Raw genomic sequence first — 25,590 nt, 5'->3', positions numbered from 1 at the left:
AAATGAAAAGAAAGCAAGGCTAGGATGAAAAAAAATTAAAATTAAAAATTTAAATTTTAAAAGTTGTCTTGTATTCATTGACACAAATATCAACAACAACATTCTACACTTTTCTTTCAATAGTTCATGCTATTAAAAAAAAACTATGGCTGAATAGTTAAGGTAAATATCACAAAACCAACAATCTCTTAAAATTAGTACAATACAGAATGCCAAATAAATACTTTGTATTTATGTCTTGTTTTCTTCTGGTCCAAGGTCTTCTCCATGCTAGGAATGTACTCTATTAACTACCTTTCATACTTCGACCCACATGAACTCTCATTTCTCCACAACATATGATGTTCTACATTTAAGCAGGAGATGATATATAAATACTTAACTTCACTGGTGTCCTACAGATGCCTGTAACAACCTACAGTAAATTGCTAAGATGACTCACCACTAGTAACAGTTTTCTTTTTTTTGTTAAGAACTTTTGATCACAGTAATATGAATATCAAAATACTATGCTTTAGAAAAATGATTCTCAAAGTATTCATGTGCATATGATCCATACTGAAGGCTTCCTGAAGTATGGATTGCATATGTACCCACCCCAATGCTAATACTCATGGTACATCTCAGAGAGGGGATAGAAAAAAAAAAGAATTCGAGAAGGAAAGTTGTGAAATGCTGTCCCCTGTGACATGATCTAGCTATTGCACTCATGAACTCACTACAACTATGGTTCCCAACACAAGAGCAAATGACTCACCACTGTAGCATGTATAGAATAGAGGTGGAATGCCCATAAGGCCCCACCCTTAGCTGAGAAGCTACTGGAAGCTTCAAGAAGTTGAGGAATTTCTTTTCCTCAGGGAATGCGGTCTTTTGTAGGTTTTCCATGGATAGGCCCATATCCATATGTATGCAGAACTAATTAGACTCAGTGAGTCTTAAAAACAAGAAAACAAAGATGAGAAGGGTGATGCATCAGGAGTCTGGAGTGGATATGATCAAGATACGTTGCATACACCCATTGTGTGTGTGTACATTATATATACACACATTTTATATTTGTGTGTAAAGTGTATGTTTTAAAAATGAGTTCTGAGTTCCATCCCCAGATTTGTTATTTAGTATGTCTTAGAGTGTAAGCCAAGAATCTAGATTCTAAGGAGTTTCAAGGTAATGGTAAACTATTGCTGACAGACACTGAGAATTGCTTCAGCAGCTTCCATGACAACATAAGTCTAATTCTAAGCCATTCTAGCACCACTCTTTTGTCCTTATAGGAAAGAAATGTATCTGACAGAGAAAATAAGCAATTTGTTTTAACGTTTCCTTTATTTCAACATAACATATAAAATACCCAGTTTCTCTTTTTTAAAGTTTCAAAAACATCCATCACCTGGAAGAACAAACTATGATTTTACAAAGTTTAAGCATCAATGATAATCTTAATAATTAAGGTTGGGATAAAGTAGGTTTCCTGCCCTACTTCTTTCCTAAATATTGGTACTTGGAGAGAGGAAGGTGGGATTCAGTGGAGAAGAAACATGAGGCTTACTACCTGCATATTTACCCTCCTATAGTTACCACAAGTCTTCCTAATGTTCATGCTTTGATGTAAAAAAAAAGCACCCATTTTTTCTAAAAGTTTAACCAAAAAATATCAAGATATTTGCAAAACTAAATAGTGTTACAAATTTTCCTCTTAAAGAGTTTTACATTTGGCTAAATAAATAAATGTCCCCAACAAAAATCAGTCAAGATAAAAGAAGGAAGAGGAAAGAAAGGGAAGGGAGCACTTGTCTTTAATTTCTCTTGAAGTTTGTATTAGAAGTATAAATAACTGTATTCCTTTAAAAAATGACAGGGACAGCAATATAGCTCAGAGGGTCAAAGATCCTGTCACCCAATCCTGACTACAGGAGTTTGATCCCTGGAGGCCACTACAGGTAGGAGGAGGCTAATGACTCCACAAAGCTGCCCTTTGACTTCCAAATGAGGGCCGTGGCATGTATACCCCTGCACACACATATCAGAGAAACATCAATACTTTTTTCAATAAAAAGATTTAAAATATTTCACAACTTAATCTTTGTGACACATTGCTTCCAAGAAATTAGAACAGAAAGACCAACAGGCCTATATAAGCTCTTTTTTTGGTTTGGTTTGGTTTGGTTTGGTTTGGTTTGGTTTGGTTTGGTTTGGTTTGGTTTGGTTTTGGTTTTTGGTTTTTGGTTTTTGGAGACAGGGTTTCTCTGTATAGCCCTGGCTGTCCTGGAACTCACTTTGTAGACCTGGCTGGCCTCGAACTCAGAAATCCACCTGCCTCTGCCTCCTGGGTGTTGGGATTAATACATGTCCAGTACATTGACATCCTAAAGACTCTAAAACAAGTCCTAACAGAGATCATAGGAGAATAACTTTATGAAAGAAGACCGGGGAAAGGCTCTGAGTTTATTTGACATAGTCCTTGAAGACATGGCAGACCTTCAGTAGATGGAGAAAGAGCATAGAGAAGGAGATAGGAATGTCAATGTATGCACATTTATAAATGCACAAATGCAAGACACATGTTAAATTGCTTGAGTCTCTAAATATAAGAAATTTTAAAAATAAAACACTTAAATCAAGTCTACTGTATCTCTGAGGATTAATAAACCCATGTCTGGTATAGGAAATGTAGGCTGATGCATAAAGAAGCAGCTAATTGCTCTTCTAATTTAAGACTTTGTAACAGACTGCAGATACTATGACCAGCTTCCAGATGGTCACTCTGCACTTGGGGTAAGTGAGCAGTTAAAGAAGCATGAACCTAAATTGCAATTTCTATGAATCGTGTTTGTTTGGATTTCAGTAAGAAAAAAATCAGGCAAAGGTGTAACATCTCAAAGCAGTGGTTCTGTGCATTCAAATGTGTTGGGAAACAAAAGTAAAAGGAGTAACAGATATAACCTCCCTTAGATGATTATCAATAATCAATTAACCAAAGTTTCTATACTACTATGCTACTATATAGGATACTTTAAAATGCTTTTAATATATAGTATATATGATGTTCTTGTTCACTGGTACATGTGTTCTAAGCATATATTCTAGAAGGGCTAAATGCTGGGAATAAACACTTCAAAGTAACAACTGCAATCAAAAGCTTATATACCAAATCCAGTTACTCAAGTCAGCTTAATTTTATTCTAAACTGGTTCTGTTATTAGGTAAATAGACTAAATACTATTTCCTTGGTAAATTTCATCTAACATTTGTGAAATACCTAGAAATATTGCAGGCACATTAGGAAGAGTAAAAAGATACGTGTTCCAAAGGCATACTGCATCCTTAGGCAGATTTTAATTTCCCTCTGAAGATTGCTATGGTTTGGATAAGTGCCCCCTTCCCTGAAAAAAAGAGCATATGTTAAACACAGAGCTGTCATTCTGTGGTACCACTGGGAGACTGTGGGAACTTTAAAAGGTAAGGCATTGGAAGAATAAGGAACTATAGGAACTCTACCTTTTCTCTCTCTATTTAACTTCCCTGTCCCTATGGCATGAGCAACCACTTCTGCCATGTGTTTCCATCATGATCTCCTTCACCAGAGGCACAAAAGCAATGGCCCAACTGCCTGGAATTTAATCTCTGGGCCTACATCAGGAGTACCTAGCCAGCCAAAGCTACATGGCGAGACCCATCTCAGAAAAGAAAGAAGATGAAAGAAAACCATGGGGGCGCTGGAGAGAGATGGCTCAACAGTTAAGAATACTTGTTGCTCTTGCAGAGGACCCAGGTGCGGTTTCCAGTACCTATATGGTAGCTCACAAATATCTGTAACTCCAATTCCGAAAGATCAAAAGCATTCATCTGACCTTCGAGGGTACCAGGCAACCAAGTACACAAATCATACATGCAGGGGAAATACTCACATACATTAAATTTGAAAAATGTTTACTTAAGCCCCTAAGCTAAATCTTCACACATTTTTTAATTTAACACAAACACACTTTATCTAAGTGGCATTTGTTTAAGGGAAGAAGTCTGAACATTGAGATGTTGCATGTGAAATCTTTCTGCAAAACTGGTGTCTTTTCACTAGGGGCCTTCCTGGGTAGTGACAATAACTGCAATCACTGTATTCTAAATAAAGCTAAGGGTGGACAAATAAAATTTTCACATATGTAAAAGCATCAACTTAAAAAAGGTTAAAGTCATAGAGTTGAGTTCAAAGAGCCAAGTTATGAGGGAAAAAAGCCTGTGTGCTTCTGTCCCTATATCTGTTTCTATATGCATATACATAATTCAGATATAAAAATGCATCTACCTAGATCCACTATCTCTAAAGCTGTATATCGGATGGTTTCTTTGTCAGTCTACCATATCTCCTTTCTGTAGGTACCATTCAGCTCCAAACACAAAGCTATCTAAAGGAGACTGGGAGAGAAAACACAAATATTTGAACAAATTAAAAAGCAAAAGAAATCTGAGATATGGAGTAAGCCCATTAAGACTTAGAAAGTAAAGTCAGCAAGGATCTGAGAATAGTATCGGTGACTGGATTTTCATTTCAGAGCCTGTCTTTACCCACATGTAATATGCATAATAATTCAAACACTGAAGGAGACAAGAGCTAATAATGAGAACAACTGATTCACACAAGTTTTGAGATAACATTTTTTTCTATAAATGTCCAGATAAAAAAGAGCTTAAGTTTCATTGCTATATAACCTAATATTATCCTCTGAATTTGTCCCCCTGTCCCAACAACATACACACACACACACACACACACACACACACTCCCCACTCAAACAACCAAAAAGCAAAAAAGCATTCTTAGCCTGGAAGTCATCAAAAACAAAAATGGATAGAGGAACTGGATTTGTTCCACTGGCCAGTTTGCCAACTTTTAAAACCAAGCAAGATTAAGGGGGGGGGGGGAATCTATCTTTAGCAAGACAGTTACTACAAGGATCCCTAGGGAGAAGGAAACCAAAATTAATTACTCCCATGAAAGCTTTATTTATTGTTGGAAATTCTACTTGCATGTTTATCTGTATTTTGAATGAAATTATCAAGCATTCAACAAAATACATGCTTCCAAGTCAATATCAATAATCCATCTGTCACTTCATAAACAAAGAGGCTATTCATAACCTAAGCTTTCTGCACTCATCTTTATTAAATTAGAAACCCATATTTAAAAACTAGAGATAGATAGATAGTTAGATAGATAGATGATAAATAGATAGGTAAAGATTATATTAAAAAACAGAATATAAAATAAACAAAAGTAAAGGCAAGTTCAAATTTAAAGTTTTATCAAGCTGCTCTTGAACATTCACATTCACATGGAAAAATGAAAGAATAAGAGCACACATCAGACAACAGAGCAAGCATAAATAGTTTTTAAATAAGCAACTTCTTACCTCCTCATAAGATTGCAGCCTTGGACATAGTCATCCATCTAGCTGACTTCTATTTGAATCATCTTTGTTGGGGTAAGAAGTGAACAGAGTGTGGAAAAGAAGAGGGAAAAATTTTCTCTGCACAAAAGAATTCCAGCTGATTCTATAAATAAGTGAAAATTTCTGGAGCCCACACTACACAATGTACAACTCCATATATAGACTTCCCAACTAATTATAGCAAGACCATCTAAAGGAGCCTTTAAAATATTTTCTAATCCAAATGACAGAGGCTACACATCAGAGTAAGAGTGTATTCATGGCAAAGTATATTTGTTATTTGTTATATTTGTTATTGTGAGATAGAATACTCTTACATGTTAACTAGGTCAGGTTCGCTGGTAATCTGCCCATGTCAAATGTGGATATATTTGTTTAACTAATTTTGTTTGCCTGACCTATTACTCTAACAGGGGCAATGAAGTTTTTAGTTATTATAACAGCCTTATCTACTTCTCTTTGCCTTGTGTACCAGACACTGTTGTCAGGGACACACAAGTTAAGGCTCAGTACGTTTTAATAAGTATTCCTTTACCATTTTTGCAATGTTAGTTCACCTCTGTTAAATTTGTTTATTGATAAATAAGGAGTCAAGGAGTCTGATACAGAATGTAAGTTCATTATCACATATGATCTGGCCTACTAGATTCTTACAAAGAACAACAGGTGCTGGAGGAGTGTTGGGACATTTTTTTGTGATATACTGTTCTGTCTTGCCATTTCTACTATAACAAATGTTAAAAAAATAAAGATGCAGGAATAAAAAGAAAACCTAACACCAGTTCTTACATCATTTCCTACTGTAACTCAGCACCCAGGAGATGAAATATAACAAAATGAGAACGGCTCCACAAAATTAACAGCAGCTGTGGCTCTACTCTGAAAAGAATTATAATCATTTTACTACGTCTATGTATTGGTAGACTTAGCATTATAAAATATTTATAAGCTTTTGTAAAATTATTGTATTTTACATCCAAATTAATTTAAGCTTGCTCCTTCTCAAAAAAGTGAGTCTATTCATGTCTATGTTAGACCTAATGTCAAATCTACTTGTGACAAGAGACTAATAATCAACACTCAAAACTTCTACAGACATGCTTCCTAGAATACAAGTATTTGTTACCAAGTCCAATGGCCTGAGCTCATGGTGAGGAGAGAGAACCAATTCCCACAAACTGTCCTCTGACACTCACATAAAAGCACTGGCAGAGCCATGCCCACATGCATACACATATATGTGCACAAAAATAAAACATAATTTTCATAAAGCCGGGAAACAAGGAAGGGACTGGAGGAGGAGTAAGACACAGGCAAGCAGAAAGTAAGGGGAAGAGTTCAGGGGTGGAAAGGCTTAGACAGACGGGAGTGGGTGGCAAGACAGGGTATCAGAACAGGGAGGATTAATCAGGATAAAGGAAGTATAATGGTCATATAAAATGACCATATGGAAAGTAAGACATGCCCATACATGTGATAGGAGCTTGACTATATAAGTGATAATCAACTGCCCTCTAACTAGATTTAAGTCCCATGAGAGGAGGTGACAAAGAATGAACGATAACCTGGCTAACAACCCAGGTTTGAAGAGACCATCGACCTGTGGAGAGTATTTCTAATGGAAATCTGGGACGTGTGTTCCAGTAGGCAGCAAACTGCCTTCTAAATAATTATGTATACACCCACAGACAAAAGCAGCTCGAAGCCTTAATCAGAGAAGTCTCTCCTTTGTGCTGATAAATGAAGAGATTCTGCTCAAGATGAAGAGAATAAGCAAAAGTTGTATGCTCAGCCCTAAACATGTCACTTGTATCGCCCCCTCTGAGGCTCAGGTAACAGTGCAAAAGAAGGGCCAGGAAGCATGTAAAAGCTAAATCAAGAAAAGTTCTGAAGGGCTGTACGATACATTCTCTAGACTCAACATTGTCAATGTAATCACCACTTTACCCCATGGCCACACAGATGGTCCTGGTTACTTACTCTTATAGAGTGGGTGGCAATGTGTGAGGGTAGAGATTCACGGAAAGGTGAGGTATGGGGATGGGGACTAGGATCAGCATATATGGCATACATGTACAAAATTATTCAAAACAATTAAATTAAAAATTAAAGAATTTTTTTAAACCCATGTAAAAATCATTACTTTTAGAAGGCAAAGGCAAAAAAAAAAGCCCAGGAATGACACATTTCTAACAAAGGAAAGAGTCTGTATTTTCTACAGTACTTTTATATGCAATGCTTGTCATATAACTAATACAGATGTGCAAAATGCTAAGGTATTTACTAATCAAAAGAAAAGTCAGCAGAAGTAAATCAAAAGGTGATCTAGAAATTGAAATGAGCAGAAAGTCATGGTTACACTACGATAAATATTGAAAGAAATTTAGAAATCATTGACAGTTTTTATTAATTATTATTTTGTGCATGTATCCCTATATATGCGCCCCTTGTCCAGAGAGGCAAGGAGAGAGCATGGGATTCCCTGCAACTGGAGTTTTAAAAGGCTGTGAGCTACCATATAGGTTCTGAGAATTATACCGAGACTCTCTGGAAGAACAGACAATCCTCTTACCCACTAAGCCATCTCTCCAGCCCTAAAAACAAACTTTTAAAAATGAGAATATCTAAAGAAATTTGAAATGTTCAAATAAATAAACTTGATATTGTATAATCAAAATATCAAATATATCACATTTTCTAACAAGAGATAAGCTGGAAGATGGGCTGAGTAGAAAATACACAAAATAAAATAACAGAGAGTCATTAGATTAGCAAAGCTGCAATAAAAGCATGTAACACTGTAAAAGGAGGTTTAATAATACATGCACTTTTAGTTCTAGAAGGAGAAATGAGAAAGACTAAGTCAGGAGCCATATTTGAATTTCTGAAATTGATCTTTAAAGACATCAACTCCCATATTTAAGAAGTTCAGAAAACTACAAACTGGGTAAAAGAAAATCAAGGTGTACCTAGGCACATCACACTCAACTGATTAATATCTAGGACAAAAAGAAAAACATAAATGCAGCCAAAGAGAAAGGTTTACTATGATAACTGAAGAATTCTCAAAAGAGTGTAATGATGCTTAGAAATCTGGACTGAAATAAACCCACAAAAATGTTCTCAGGCAAAGAGGTCTTTTCTCTTAGAAAAAATAAGACATTCTAGTAGCAAAAGGAATAACAACAGTATTTTATAAGTATGATATACATAGAATGATATTTAAAATATTGCCAAATTCTGTACTTTTGCTTAAAAAATAATGTCCAAAAAATAAAACTTTAAAAAATGGAAAAAATCTGAAATAATCTATTGCCCTGAAAACAAGCATCATAAATAAAAATTACTAGAAGATAAGATATGCCTGAAGCTAGGGGAATATTCCAAAACTAAACTATAGGAAGAAAACAACAGTAAACATAAAAGGGATAAAATGTAGTCAAGCCTAAGACTAGGTTTTTCTACTTTAATTCACTTTTGAATGTTTGAAAACTATGTTAACACTGAATTTATAGAACATAACTTCTTAGACTTTCTTCTTTTTTACCACACCCCAAAGGGGGAAGAACCAACTTTATGTGATAAACACCAGACATCACAGTTTTGTGACTTGTGACTGGATGCCCACTGAAATCACTCATAAATACTGAGTAGGACAGGGTTTAAAGGACATACCAATGATTCCTATTCACATGTCTGGGGTGGGGGCCATGAGAAACAGACAAGACAGTCTATGCTGGCGTCAACACTGAAGGGAAAACATACAAGACTTTCAAAAGCTTAAATAACAGATGCTTCCCTTCAAATCTGTGCTTCTATTAATATTCAGGATCCCTAAAGGATCCCAATTGTTGTTGGGAAGCAACAATTTCATTTTGAAGAAAATGAAAACAAAAACAAACAAACAAAAAACCCAAGTCTCTCCCTAACTTCTGTTATCATAAATTCTAAGCAGTAGCATCAATGTTAACTAGCAAAGAACATTATGAAGAAAAAAAATTCTCACTTTGGACATGTTTGTTTCTATTTGACAATGATTTTCTTCTAAATCATCCTTATTTATAGCATCTAGACAACAGATCACAATACCAGCATAAAAAAAATTCAAAGCAGCTATTTTTCTGACATTTCATTTTTGCAAACAATTAATTAAGGTTTTAGGCTCCAGGTTTACATTGACAGAACGATGGGAGAGAAGGTTTTAATTGTTTGAGAATTTCACATATGCATATATTTTGATATAGTTTGTTTTTAAAAGTAATGAAACAATAACAGTCTATAAAACACCACAACAAAGGCATCCAAATGGAAGAGGCTTTAAATTTTTGAAAATTACAAGACTTTTTAGAAATTCCAGAGCAATGCAAAAATATTAAGGATAAATTATAACAAGGAGGAATTTAATTTTACTATATGTGTGTTGTATATGTGTACAATGCATATACAGCAGGTGTATGTATGCAGTGGACATCAGGTGTCTATGATTCCCTTGGGACGGGGTCTCTCTGTTTTGGCTAAGCTGGTTCCTCAGAGAACTCCTGGGAGCCTCCTTTCTCTGTCACACAATTCTGAAGTGACAAGCCATACATACAGCCACGCAAAAAGTCCACACATGCAGCAGGAGATTCAAAGTCAGGTTCTTATGCTTCACAGCAAGCATTCTAACACACTGAGCCATCTCTCCAGCCCCCAAAGGGGATATTTTATAAACGCTAAGATACCCATTCAAAGTTGGTATAATGAAGCTGGAGAGATGACTCGGTAGTTCAGAGTGGAGGCTGCTTTTCCAGAGGCTGTAGGATTTGATTCCCAGCATCTTACGGCAGCTCACCAACATCCATAATGCCAGGTACGAAGGATATGATACCTCTGGCCAAGACCAGGCTCACACATTGTGTACAGACACACATGTAGTCAGAACACCCATACAAATAAAATGATATATTTTACAAAGTTGATATACCTTATGGTAAAAGACAGAATAATAAAAGATTGGGATTCAAAAGACAAAAACAGGAGATGAGATAAATGGGGAAGAAATTTAGCAGGGTAAAAAGATGTAAACCCAGAAATAAAATTCAATACAAAAGGCTAAGACAGTTCAGTAAGATGAGGCTCTCAGACTTGGAGGAAAAAAGATGAAACACTATCCTATTAAAAATAAGCACTTTGAATACTTAAATTTCTGTCTAAACGTAAAGGCACACATCAGTTAAGGTTTAAAACACTAACCAAACACATGCAAACACTAGCCAAAACCAAAACACCAAAAGCAAACAAACAAAAAGAAACCTAACAGTATTAATATTAAGTAAATTAACTTTATACACAAAAAGGTTTTGCTTAAAATAAGAAATCTGTGATACGGGGTTAAATCACAGAAAACAAGATAGTACTGAGTTAGAACTCAACAAATTAAACAGCAGATGAAAAGAAAAATTAGAACGGAAAGGAGATAGGAACAACCATATCTTTAAATTAGCAAAACAAGCATTTAAATATTTTACATCATGCATGAACTCAGAAAATCTGATCACCACAATCAACTAACCTAACAAACAATACACTATAGAAAATTAGAGCCAATAGCAGCAGATTATATGTTTTTCTTAAACATTCACCAACAAGTAAAACTTGAACTAAAATAATGCAGAATTATAACTTTATTTGGTTGAAAAATACAAAAAAACAAAATGATAAATAACACAGCCCAATGTACTAATTAAGTAAAATACTAGGTAACTATGATATGGTGCTAACAGATCACAATGAATATTTGAAACTATTTTTATTAGATGACAATGGAAAGGCAACATTGTCAGAAACTGTAAGACACAGATTAATTTAAAGTGAAGCTGCTCAGGTATATACAGGTTGAACATCCCTGATCCAAAATGCAAAATTCAAATTAAATCAGAATTTAAAACTTTTTTAAAAGCTTTATCAGAACTCTAAAAGTTTCCGATTTCAAAGCATTTCAGATTCTGCCAGTAAAGTTGATGAAAATATTCCCAAATAAAAATAGTCCAAAATCTAAAATATGTTCTAGTCCCAGGCATTGTGAATAAAGGATATTCAATCTATATTAGAAAAGAAGCAACTCTTAAAATCAGTGATTATAAGCTTCCTAAGAAAGCTTAGAACAGAAAAATAAATCCCAAAGAAAGTATAAGAAAGGAAATTATCAAACTAAGAGTAGAAATCAATAAAGCAGAAAGCAAATATATAACAGAGAAAAAAGCGTAGAACATAAAAACATACAGCTGAAAGTCTTCTAACACTAAAAATCTGTGCTACCCAGATAGAGAAGAAACACAGACTGAAACAAGATTTTGACTAAACATGTAACTAAATCATCTTGGATTGCCTAGCCAGAGTCAGAGATGTTTGCAGTCAAAAACGTATACATAACAACAGAAAAAGCCTGAGGCCATCCTAAATTTTAAAAATCATGAGTGGTTGTTTTAAGCGGTAATATTACTTTGTTTTACTATGCTCCATTATACTACATTATATATTATATACACACATATAATTTTACTTATATATATTTATACACTTAAAACCCCAATTTTTAAGCAAAAATAATAATAAATAACTATTTAAAAGCCAGCAATGAGGTTGGATAGATGGCTCAGGAAAAGCTGATCTCAGAACCCAGGACACACAAAAGAAGCCAGGCTAGGTGTGGGCCCACACCAGCCTGTAGTCCAATGGTATACACAGAAAAATCACCGGGGCTTGTTAGTCACTAGCCTGGGTTCCATGGTCAATGCTCTGTCCCTAGGGAAAAGATCCTCCTCTAGCCTCCACAAATCTCCACAGGAACATGCCCTGAAGATAGCGAAGATGATAGGTACACAACATACACATGCACCTCCCTCCCCCAACCCACCAACCCCACCAACACACATACACCAGAAAGAAAACTGGAACCAGACTCAAATACTCTATCAAAACTTAGCAAGTAAATACATGAAAAAAATCTTCAACACTCTTAACTACAGAAGTGAACACTGAAACTTCAATGAGATGATACTACGTACCAGTTTTAAAGGATGACATGAAAATTACTACCAGTAGCAAGCACTAGTATGACAGAAATTAGATAGTGCTGTTTAATGAGTCAGAGAGATACCAAAAGATCCTGAGAGAGAGTGAAAAATTATGGAAGCCCCTAGACTTGTGTCCAAAATAGACCTCACTAATGGCAGGGAGTAAAAGTTTAACTCTCCCATTGTTCCAGGATGCACTAACCACAAAGAAGTTGAACTTGCTCCATTGTTTCAGGAAATATTTGTACAGAATACTCTGTTACTTGACCTGTTATGCTTGCCAAATGCTATAGCCCCATGCCAGGTATGTGCGGTTTCTGCCTTTATAACCCCCTTACCCCTTGAGCTCAGGGTCGACTCCTCTACCCCTGAGTGGGATACGAGTCGTCCCCAGTGCACTGGCCTTTCCTGATTAAGCCTCTTGCTGTTTGCACCAAGATTGGTCTCTCGTGAGTTCCTGGGTGTCACATCATCCTGGGACTTGAGTGAGGGTTCCCCTGTTTCAGAGATCTTTCAATACAAAATGTAAATATACATGTACATATGGGGGGGTGTGCATGTCTGCAGAGGTCAGAGGTCAATATCAGATGCCTTCTCCCATCACTCTCTAACCTTAATGAAACAGTCTCTCACTGAACCTGAGGCTCATATGCTGAGTCTGGCCTGGCCATGTAAGGGACAGAATGACATGGTTCCTGCCTCTGGAATAGCCAGCAGAGTGTGGGCCTCGAGTGTTGATTGTTGCTGTGAGAGACCAAACCAAACCAAATTGAATTTAGCCTACATCTTAGAGAACCTGACCTAAGGTTAAACTTGAGTTAAACAACTTGTACCTAACACTGGTCTCCAGGTCACTCCACAACAACCACCAATCAGGAAGAAAGCAGAAGTTACAGTTGTGCCTAAAGATATTTACTTACAAAAGTTTATGGTTTGGCTCCCAGTGCCAACCAATCCTTTTTAAGGGCAAAAAATTCTATAATAGCCCTCCAATCAGATGTGTGGCAAGCTGGATACTCCCTTGCTTGTTTACTTGCCTCTATAAATGCTTGCTTGAAAGTAGGCATCAGTGTGTCAGTGTGGTAAATGACTCCATGATAATCAGAAACAGCAAGTCCCAGAGGTGAGTCTCAGCAAAATGGTAAATGCTGTATGACTGTCATGACAGTCCATAAGAACTGTGGGAAAGAACTCTGAAAACATGAGTTCAAAGATATATCATTTCTCAACTATGTGAAATATGAGGATTCAATATGAATTGTGTAATGAGCTTCACAGAGCTAAGGGAACAGAGGCAGCTGCACTATGACCCAGCTTGTCAGAAAGATATTAAGGAGACAAAGAGATTGAGGGAACGGTTATCTCTTACAAGCTCTTACTAAGGTAATTTGTTTGTGCTTACAAATGCAGGCAGATTCCTGAGTTCAAGGTCAGCCTGGACAGATGGAGTTTAGGTCCAGGCCCAGGCATGGTAGGAATGGTAATTTCAGGGTGGGGTACCACCCAGCTATCTTATTCTCTGTGCTTGTGATTGTTGACTCTTTCTAAGAATCAAAAGGCTGGGGTCCTGGGATGCTGAATGATGGGATAATCAAAAGGGAACCTGTGGTAACTGAACTGATATGTAAATAGATGACTGGGCTTTTGATTGTAAGAAATGAGCTATCCAGAGAGTTTTTAGACTAGGAAGAGAAAACTGTCTCTAGCAGAATATAGAGAGAACAATCTGGAAAGCCATCTTGAGCAGAACACAAGCTGTCAACTTGGACCCACAATTTGACTTTGATTCTTTCCACAACTCCCAGATAGACACCCCTTCTTCAGAATCCCTCTCCAAGCTGATGTTGTTAATCCTTGACATTCATAAATTCAACTAGGCTGGCTGGCCAATAAACTCCAGAAATCTACCTGTCTCTATGCCCTAACCTCAACCCATCCTCAGTTCTGGATACATACTGCTGTAGCCACCTTTACATGGGGACCTAAACTCAAGTCCACATACTTGTGATACAGTAACTTTCCCAGCCCCACCATCCAACAGCTCCTTATTAAGTTAAATATGCACTTAACATATAGTATAGCAATTCCAAGCCCAAGTAATTAACTAAGGGAAAAAAAAAAAAAAACCTATGCCCACACAGAAACTTATTGGTCAAAGATTAATATTGACTTTGCTTGCAATTGTTTAAAAAAAAAGTAGTAACTATCTAATATCTAATGACCCCAATAGATTAAAAAAGAATAAATAAATAAATAAATAAAACCCTAACCTGTTATACATGTAACAACTCACCACTAAAAGAGAATAAAAATATTTACTTGGCAATATAAAAACATAAAATTACTATGCATAAAAATACTGATGAGAGCTGGTGAGATGGCTCAGCAGGTAAGAGCACTGACTGCTCTTCCAAAGGTCCTGAGTTCAAATCCCAGCAACCACATGGTAACTCACAGCCACCCGTAATGAGATCTGGCTCCCTCTTCTGGTGCATCAGAAGTCAACTACAGTATACTTATGTATAATAATAAATAAATCTTTGGGCCTGAGTTGAGTGGGGTTGACTGGAGCAAGCAGGGCTGACTGGACTGAGCAGAGGTCCTAAAAATTCAACTGTCAACAACCACATGAAGGCTCACAACCATCTGTACAGCTACAGTGTACTCACATACATAAAAATAAATCTTTTTAAAAAATACTGATGAATCTCAGATATATATATTAAGCCAAATGGAAGATCCAAGACCCCAAAGGCTGTATATTGCATGATTTCATTTATGACACTCTAAAAAAGCAAAACATAGTGGACAGACAACAAATAAACAGGATTCATAATCAGGAAGCAGGAACAGATTTAACTAAAAGAGGCAACAGAATTCTGGAAAGAGGTAGAGTTCTGCTATAACTTGATAGTGATGATTGCATAATTGGTAACAAATTGCCAAAACACACTCACCTGAATACTAAAAGTAATAAATTTTACTGTAAGGAAACTATTCATTAATGAGTCAAATAATTGTACATATTCATGTATCCCTGACACTACCACACCTATACACTGTGCTTGTACATTCATATCCTTCAGAGATATGGTTTATAATTGTCTTCTAAATTTGTCACTATAAAAAACTGCAAATTGTAATTAAATTAACTGTTTTTAAAATTATTGTCTTGAATCCTAAAAACTGTCATCTCAGGCTTTTGATTTGTTTTCAAACTCCAATTTATATGCCTTTGTAGAAATTATAAAGAATTCCTAAAGGAATTACCTAATTTTAAATTTATCTGAATTAATACTCTATCTTTTGGCTTATGAATATGTCTTATTATAAAAATATGGACATCCAACTGAGTACAAAATTACAAAATAGCTGATTAAAAAAAAAGTCTCAGTACTAACAGGTACCCGCTATCATTCGTGTCCTGGCATTAAAATGAAATCCCCATGGATGGTGTGTCTACAGCCCTACTAGTAAAGTCAACAGAAAAGCCCAGGAGACTTCTCTAATGAGGGAAAATAACCATGTATTTATTTTACTGTGTTATGTGCCTATTTATAAAAATGGCCTCATTTGTTTAGTCTGTTTCTAGATTGCATTTACATTTATTAAGTATGTCAGCTCTTATGTAGTTGTTAGAAATTTAATTTAGATGTACAAAGGATTTTGTTTTTGTTTTTGTTTTTTGAGACAGGGTTTCCCTGTGTAGCCCTGGCTGTCCTGGAACTCACTCTGTAGTCCAGGCTGGCCTCGAACTCAGAAATCCGCCTGCCTCTGCCTCCCAAGTGCTGGGATTAAAGGCGTGCGCCACTACCGCCCAAAGGATTTTTAAAAAGTGGCTTAAGAGATCTTATGAGGGACATGAGAGATGGCTTAGCACTTAAGAACAGGTACTCATCTTGCCTCTGAGTTTAGTTCCCAGCAAAGACATCAGAGGGTTCACCTCAAGCCTGTACAGCTCAAGAGAATCTGATGCCCTCTTCTACATTCCATGGGCACTGGTACTCATGAGTGTAAACCCACACATAGATTCTCACATGCTCACATAATTTTAAAATAATAAAAAATTAGTATTAAAAGACTGGTTATTTTTCTGAAGAGCAACCCATATTAATAGTAAGTTTTCCTTCATACAACAAAAACAAGGTACTTCATAGTAAGAAAAAGAAAATAGAAATACTAGTACTGCCGGGCAGTGATAGCACACGCCTTTAATCCCAGCACTTGGGAGGCAGAGGCAGGTGGATTTCTGAGTTTGAGGCCAGCCTGGTCTACAGATTGAGTTCCAAGACAGCAAGGGCTACACAGAGAAACCCTGTCTTGAACCACCACCACCACCACCACCACCCCCCCTAAAAAAAGAAACACTAGTACTAAAGATGGAATGAGGAGAAAATTCAATGATTATTCAGTAGCCTAAATTATAAAAGAAAAAGAAAAAAAATCTCTAGAAGGAAAGTCTCTACTGAGACTTTTAATTAAGATTTTCTGAGTCACTGCTTTTTCTGTCTTCAGCTTAGGACAGTAAGAGTTTAGGCTGTGGAACTATACTACCAGAATTCAAAGACGGTTCCAATGTTTATGAAAAGCATAATCTTGGGCAAACTAAATTACTTAACATCCTTATGATTATTCTTCTGTAAAATGACTGAAAACAGTACTAGAATCTCATGAGCATATCTTGAAATTCAGTGAAACAATCTGTCTTTAGCACAGTACCTGGCATTTGACAAATTCCTAACAAATGATAGCTATTATCAGCAATGCCTCATTATGATTCTCTAAAAGTACTGTAATTTTTTTCAGCATTTTCCTCTGTACCACTTGCTAGTAGTGCCAATTACCATCTCTAATGCAAAAGTTTCCCATCTTTGTTTTTAGCCCTGCAGCTTTTAAGTGACAACAAGCACTATACACGTGATCATTCTCAGATGTGGAGAGAATTAGAGTTGTCAGACAGCTTGTCATCTCAGTAACTGTTGAGTTACAGGTGTGTGTGTGTGTGTGTGTGTGTGTGTGTGTGTGTGTGTGTTTCACTTTATGTTTTCCACTTATATAAGAGACTTTGGTTTTCCAAACAACTGAAGCACTGTTCTATTTAACAATGAACTTTTGCTTTTCATCTTAAGAATTTAACTAAGAAATTATGTCTTTGTAGTCTATAGAATATAAAATGTTAATGTGCACTAATTCAAATCCTATAACGTTTGTGTTCAATATAGTCTAAACATAATTTGTAAATAAAATATAAGCATATAAATACCACAGTTTTTATATATTAATTCATATGCAAAATATGATTTACAACTATGTAGACCCTATCTAGATTGACTATGTAGATGTATCATGAGACTTTTTAAAGGACTGCTAAAACAGTTAGATTTTTGCAGACAGTTTGTAGAAATTTTAAGAATTTTTCAACTATGGAATAAGTTCGTATACCTAAAAGCCAAGCCCAGTATTTCATCAAATCCTTCAGTATTTCAAACCTACCGGAGAGACTCAGCCATTCGCCTCAAGTCTTCATTTTGCTGTTTTAAGCGTTCAAGCTTTGCAAGAATCTTGGAGAGTTCTCTGCTGGAGTGATCAGGGTGGTCATTATCTCGAACCAAATGACCACCTATATAAAATAACAAGGTCCCCCAGGCAAAAAGAATGAGCATAATCCAACGCCAGGAACCAGTCCATGCCCGCATTTTCAGAGTTTCAACTCTGTCCTCTATCTTCCTGGAGCTCAAAGAACTGGAAACATTGTACTCTGGTTCTAGTTAGCCACACAAGAAAATAGGTTTGTTTCTGTTGTTTCAACACATAATGCTTCAGACAGGTTAATCTCTCTGGTAATCCTGTGGTTATTCTTACAAAAAGATCTTCCTGGTGATGCAGGCAAGAAGCTTTAATGTCCTGTGCTTCATGGATTCTACATGCTGTGGAAAGAGTAAAAAAATGTACTTGAGTTTTTAAAGATATATAAAACAACAAAAAATTGACATTCATGGAGTTCCAAAAAACCTTATGGTATTGATTGGTTACGAAGCTGAAAGACAATTTTGTGAAAGTTTTAAGTGTATATTAAGTCAACCACACATTAGGATTCTACCTGATAGCAAATTAGTCCACCCTAAACCTGGAATTCTAAGTACCATTAAAACTCTTCTTCATTGAAATGTTCTGTAATAACTCTTGTATAGGTTGAAATATTACATATCTGAATAATCAACCAAAATCAATTCAACTATGTATTTCAAACTAATGTGTTCATCATCCAAAACAAACCCAAGTTCTCAGTATGAGTGAATCCAGTGCTACAAACCCTCATATCCTTTCATCTCAATACTCTGCTGTCATTTCACTATTCAACTTGCAAATTGTCATTTTTAGGATTAAATTCTCAAGCTGACTTGAATCTTAGTGAAACAAAGGTTATCATAACCATCAGTTAGTTGGCAACCATATAAAACATCAAAAGCAAAGATTCAAATGGATCAGGATAAACCATTATTTTTTTCAAATATATTTTAAAATATTAATAATTATAGGAATGAGTATAAGTATATTATATACATATATAAAAATGTCATAATGAAACCCATTTTTCTATTAATATGACCTAATAAAGAAATTCCTAAATTTCAAAAGAAGGCTAATAACAACAGTTAGATCCTTAGGCGAGTGTGCATTTTTTGAGTGTGTATTTTAAACTCCAAATATTCATTTTTATCAGCTTTAATTATGTGTTTTGTTTGTCATTTCTTAACCACTATGCTTAGAATTCTCTTAGAAATAAAATTACTCTCCCCTAAAAAACCTATATGAAAAATCACTGAAAGTGATTAGGCAACTCTAAAGCTACAGAAGAAAAAAATCATATATTTAGGAACAAAACTGTATAGTTCCTGTAAGGGCGGGTAAAAAAAGTTCATATATACAAGAATATATACATAAAACACATGACCATCAATTAAATTGTCATTGGAAAACTAAATAGAAAGTTGAAGAACTGGGATACCAAAACTCAAAGTATAAAGCTATTTATTTATTTATCTTCTTCTGAACCTCAATTCTTTACTCATTTTAAAAAACCAAAAACTCAAAGAGAAAAAATTACCTCAAAAGAATATCCGAGAAACACCATTTATCTGATTTCAGCTAAAATATAGAATGAGTGAAGGAGCTATATTCACTGACTAATGTTGGAAAGCATAACTCAAAAACCATGAATCCCAATTACTATTCTAATGTTTTACTACTACTGTAATAAATTCTTTTAAGTCTACCAAGAATACTTTGTGTTGTTGTTGAACTCTTTATTTTCCCTTTCTCAAAACCCTGAACCTCTAAGTCTTAAATCTATGTAATGGTTCAGATTGTTTACCACTCTAGAGGTGGTGGGATCTGGGCGAACGGAGCTGATAAATGAGATGGGCTAAGGACTCATGCAATAGCCAACTTTATTCAGAGCATCAGACAATTTATACTCTGAGGGTTAAGAAGAGTCATTTGAGAAAAGTATACACTCACAAAACAATCAGCACATGGCAAAAGTGCTTTCCCACAGAGGAATATAGACAAATAACAATAGCCAGTTATAATGAATAATCTGGAGTAGACTCGTTGCTATTCACTAGATCTGGGATTGACACACACACACACACACAAAATCATGTTTTCTTGGACTTTTCTTACAAGTGCTCAAAATTCCCCTTGTAGGATTCCATTTGTGGACAGCGTTCTGACACAGGTGAAGGATCAGCTACTAAGGTTTACTGTTCCAAATATAAAGAAACTGCAGACACTCAAGGCTTCCTGATTAAAATTAAACTCAAGTCTGGGAGCCTAAGCAATGGATTCAATTTAATAAATAATTAAAATTGAAGAATGGATATCTGAGTAATAGTTTGCTATGAAAACTTACAGAGCACTGAAAAAAATCCATCGGACCACGAGCTGAAGTTATTTCCAAGATATTAGGAGATTAGATAGACAAAGAGGTAAATTCATAGACAAAAAAATTACAACTTTGTTATCCTCCATACTCAAAGAAACCTAGACTACTATGATAGACAAAAAGAACAAAACTTCTAAAAAGAAATAATTTAAGTAACAAGGGATAACAAAATAGGTGAAACATTTTACTTGCAATCATAATGTAAATTATCACAATTATCCAAAGATATGATTTTAACAGTGAAGTACAGAAACATAATTTTTGTACAAACTGCATTAAATTTGATAAACCAGTATTTAAAATATCCAATTACTATACTTGTAACAAGACAGATTATAAGCTATAAAACAATAAATTATTACAAAAGTAAAACATGAGCATATTCTTAATTGTTAATATTATCCTAACTCTGTTTTTGAGAGGTTGTTTCTAGAATTCTAGAGTTCTTAACAAGTATTTTTAAATGAAATCAACAAAAGCAAACCAAGTTAAAAAAATGAGTAGTTTCCTATGTAATTTCTCTCATCATGGTTTAAAGGCATATGTATTGAACTCCCCCCATCTGCTAACCGCAGTGAAAGACTAGTTGTTTCCTTGTCACGTTTAAACCAGAACAGTCAAAATATAAACTCCATAAACTTGGTCACTTTATTCACTGTTGTCTCCCAAGCCTATCCTTCCAGCAGTACATGGCACTTAGTAACCACGAATGCAAACTTCTGAACAAGTAAGTGCAGGGCAGGCCCTCACATGATATACAAAGAAACTGAACACTCCAGCTACAACTACATTTGTATCAAACTTTACACAGCAAATCTGAAAGCATAGAGCACCATTATAAGCAAAAGGGATCAAAAATAAAATCACTGTGTGTCTCTTCAAAGTAACTGAGACAAGACTTATGATAAATGTGCAAAACCTTGACAAAATTTTCTCAAAGTGGGTTGTTTTCTTTTCATTTATGATCTTACTTCTATTTAGAATCCTATAATATTCTTCTTGTATAAAATGTTAAATAAATAAAATGCGGCAAGCTTCCCTCCGCCAATGAATTTTATTAATAATACTGAGTTTTAAAGGGATAAAGGTTTGTAAATCATTTATTTCTTCTGCTACTAAGAAAACTAGGTTATTTTTATTTTTGTTTTTGAACAATAAAAATACAAGTAATTTTTTTACTAAGCATTTTCCTAAATCTGGGAGCTAGAGTGCAATATCAATAAGATCAAGAGTTTAAGCAGAACTGTTACAAGGCCTAAATGAGGTTAATCATGTGTAAAGCATGTACTGCTCAGCAAAGAAGAGGTACTCAATAACTTAAAAGTAAGCTAATATATTGGATTTTTAATGAGCAAAGGAAAGATAATATTTACTAGACTTTATAAAATGCTTCACAGTGTTTGAAAAACTTTTATTCATATTATCACATAATGTTCACAATTACTTGAGTCTATAGAATATCATTCCAATTTTTTAGTTGGGTAAGCTGTCCATATGTTTTATTTTTTACTTAATTTTTTTAAAGATTTACTGTATTTATTATATGTAGGTACACTGTAGCTGTCTTTAGACACCAGTAGAGTGAATCAGGATCTTGTCACAGATGGTTGTGAGCCACCATGTGGTTGCTGGGATTTGAACTCAGGACCTCCATCCAGAAGAGCAGTCAGTGCTCTTAACTGCTGAGTCATCTCTCCAGCACTGTCCATATGTTTTATAACCCATGACAGATTTGATAAGTTTGCTCTTCGTACTACATTTATGTTACCAATTAAATATATATGCATACAAGTGTATATGTACACATAAAACTCAATTGGAAAAATTGTCAATGTACACATTTCACTTCAGTTTATTAAAACAGAAGCATTTATCCTCCCTAGTGTTTCTTAACTAAGAAACATAGTTAAGCATATCATTAAAACAGTCTAACTGAACCTCTTTCTGTTAACCTTGGAAACTTAACTTCCATTAAACTAATCATTGAACTAATGATTTTTTTTTCATTTGAAATTTTCAACCCAGCTTGTCACATGGAATTAACTAAGAAAGCATTCTAGTTTGTTTTAATTCAAAAAATTGTGATATGAATATTTATAATCACTCCATCTGTCTGAAAAAAAGGTTAAGATAAAAGCAAAGTTGGGCAGTTGTTATTTGCTATTTAAAGCACTAGTTATTTGAGTTGACTCCATTGTATCTGAAATGTGTAAAAAAATACTTTTACATTAGTGATTAAATAGAAATTAATTGCATAATAAATTCTTTCCATTAAAAGAGTGATCAGTATGGCACATGCTTCCATTCCAACGCTGGGAGGCTGGGAGAGGAGGGTCACAACCTAGAGGCCACCCTAGGTTACATGGCCAGATCCTGTCTTACTGGAGCCCCTGCATGGGGAGATGGAGCCAGAAGGATCTAGAGCTAAAGGTTATGCTCAACTACATGGTAAATATAAAGCCAGCCAGTGATACAAGACTGTCTCAAAACAAATAAGCCAACTCAGTGGGGAGAAGAATGGAGACAGAGAACAGGGAAGGGGGAAACTAAGATGATACAGTGGAAAACATCTGTCCTTTAAACACAAAATGCAATTAAGAAACAACAAAAACTAATTTTGCTAAAAAATGCAATAATAGAACTAATTCTCTGTAAGATAATAAAAATGTAATAAAATCACATAATTCAGGCATTTAATAAATTTGTCAATTTTCATTAATATCATTTTCAATATTAACAAAATTCAATTAACAAAGTGGGGGGAGGGCAGTCAGTTTAAACTTTCTCTTAAATTGTTTTCAACTTTTTAAGTATTATTTACTACTATAAAAGGTCCTTATAATGTACACAGGTAAATCTTTCTTTTCCCCAGGCTGTATCTCTGTGTGACTATTATTTTCTCTTTTCTGTCAATTTTCTCTCTCACTGACTAATACTAATTTGATTTACTGGCACTTACACACCTTCCCAGGACTGAAGGACATTGCTGTTTGGCTTAGCCCAAACACATTCTCTTCTGCCTAATTTCATATTTAGTGATACATTCTCAACTATTTCAACCCAACTTATATTGCCACTGCTTTATGATTCATGGAAGAGACGGATGACCAAATAGTAATAATGAATGTATTCCACTTCACAGCATCTCAAGAGCCAGAATAAATATAAAAAGAAAGTCATGCAGCATACTACCATAATTGTGTCAATTCTTATTCATCAGGTGTTTACAATTATTTCAAATACACACAATTTCAGCAACTTACATAAATAAAAAAGTCCCATAGTAAGTAAAAGTTATGGTTCTGTTATATTAAATTCAAGAAGGAAAAAAGAGCGAAAGGGAAGAAAGGAATCAAACCAATTCACAGGCAGTACTCTTCGTGAGGCACAGAACAACCTAAACAAGATCAGCCATTGTAAATCATTAGAGTTACATGGACCTTAATTTACTGAATCAGATGACTAATAATTACTATTAGGTCAAAAGCAGCTAAAACAATTAACAGTTACATGTAGAAAAATAGTGGAAATATTATTAAAATAAATTTAATTTAGGGAGCATTTTAAAATTAATTCTTTTATGTGGCATTTGTAATCAATTCATAATAGGCCAGATCCATCATTTGCTAAGAACATCATTCTCCTACTTTAAAAAAAAAAAAAGTTTGGAGACTTATACTTCTTATCTATAAGTAAATAAGAATGGTCAAGAATTACTTTCCACTATCCAGGGATAGTGGCATATGCCTTTAATTCCACCACTCAGGACGCAGAAGCTGGTGAATTTCTGTGACTAACCTTGTCTATCCAGTAAATTCCAGGCCAGCCAGGACTACATAGTGAGACTGTATCTCAGAAGAAACAAAGAAATAAGAAAGAGTACTTTCCAGATGTAAGCTATTATGCATGTGACATTGAAAAGACAACTGAAAAGTGATCTCTAAAAAAAGAAGACAAAACAAGTGAGCCCCAGAATAGCCTCGGATTGTTTCATTGTTTGGAGCACTGAAATATGTAGAAGAGGAAACCCAAGTAGAAGCCACTAGTGTTACTGAGTTACAAGGACAGATCAGAATTCATGAAAACCAAGGAAACAAATGTTGGGAAATGTCTCACTTTAGAGTGAAAGGGATGTGAAGATCTGTGTTTTCAAAGAAGCAATTTAATTACCTGAAATCAAGTCCACATGTTCACAAAACTAAAGACCCTTAAAATAAAACCTAGAAGAATAATTTAAGGAAGAAAAATAATCTAGTACTAATGGTTAAAAATTCCTGTGTTCTCAAAGGACCAGGAATCATTTAAGTTCTCACAAGAAAGAGTCTCATCCATGAATCCTTTGAAGCATGCAGTAGAGATACAGCTCTCCAATGAGACGAATAACCGACAAGAGTGGAGCTCCTCTAGCAAACCTTGAAAACATTACAACATACACACAAAGGGAGGATGGAGTAGAGGAGACATGCTGACACCATGTATGACTCTAAAGGTCTCAGCTGCATAACACCCATGTGGTCAATCAGTCCTCACAAGGCTACATCTTGACACACACAGCTTCTTACAATGTTCTTAATCTCTACCGTTTCTCTTTGGTTCGTTTTAAGACTGTGCATCTCTCTCCTAAGCATGATCCACTGTTTGTATGTTTACTTTTCCCATTGGAGCCCTTGACACAGTAGTCATATTTGTTTTAAATTCAGTGTGGTCCTGACATCACTGCTGAGAGTGGTTCTGACATTTCCTCTTTCTTTATTAAACTGTGGGTTGAGGAGAGCAACATACATTTTAGCATTGTATAATTTTGAGCCAAAGTACTTCGGGATCTACTGTGTAGAAGAAACTGTAACAAAGAGACCTCCAGTTCCCTCTCAAAGTGTAGAAGGAGGGGCCAGATCCTATCATCAGGCTTCGGGCTCCTACTGAATCTGTGCCCAAATGAGCTCAGCTGGTTTAACTCAGCTTCCTTCTGTCTCCTGGGAAAACAGTGGCTGGAAGAGAACTTGGAGTTTCCCTTCTCCAAGGTCAATGGGGTTATAGTTAGAAAAGAAGGGGAGGGGAGGGTGAGAGAGAGACTGTTAGGGGGGGACTGGGAAGGGTATAGCATTTGGGATATATATTTTTGTGTCCTGGTTTCTTC

At 35.4% G+C, this 25,590-nt stretch overlaps 1 protein-coding gene across 6 annotated transcripts in view; it reads right to left on the bottom strand.

Moving 5' to 3' along the window:
• Positions 1–25,590, bottom strand: part of Fut8 (fucosyltransferase 8) — a 214,389-nt gene that overhangs the window by 106,405 nt on the left and 82,394 nt on the right. For all 6 annotated transcript variants that reach the window (XM_029484493.1, XM_021178765.2, XM_029484495.1 and 3 more), the window contains one exon: positions 17,999–18,432. In XM_029484493.1, coding sequence (XP_029340353.1) covers positions 17,999–18,201 — 203 coding nt within the window. In that variant the 5' untranslated portion in view covers positions 18,202–18,432. The remainder of the gene's footprint in view (positions 1–17,998; positions 18,433–25,590) is intronic.

Source organism: Mus caroli, chromosome 12, assembly GCF_900094665.2.
Source record: "Mus caroli chromosome 12, CAROLI_EIJ_v1.1, whole genome shotgun sequence".
Classification (NCBI taxonomy): Eukaryota; Metazoa; Chordata; class Mammalia; order Rodentia; family Muridae; genus Mus; species Mus caroli.
The sequence above is the reverse complement of the archived record's forward strand: the minus strand, read 5'-3'. Positions and strand labels throughout refer to the sequence as shown.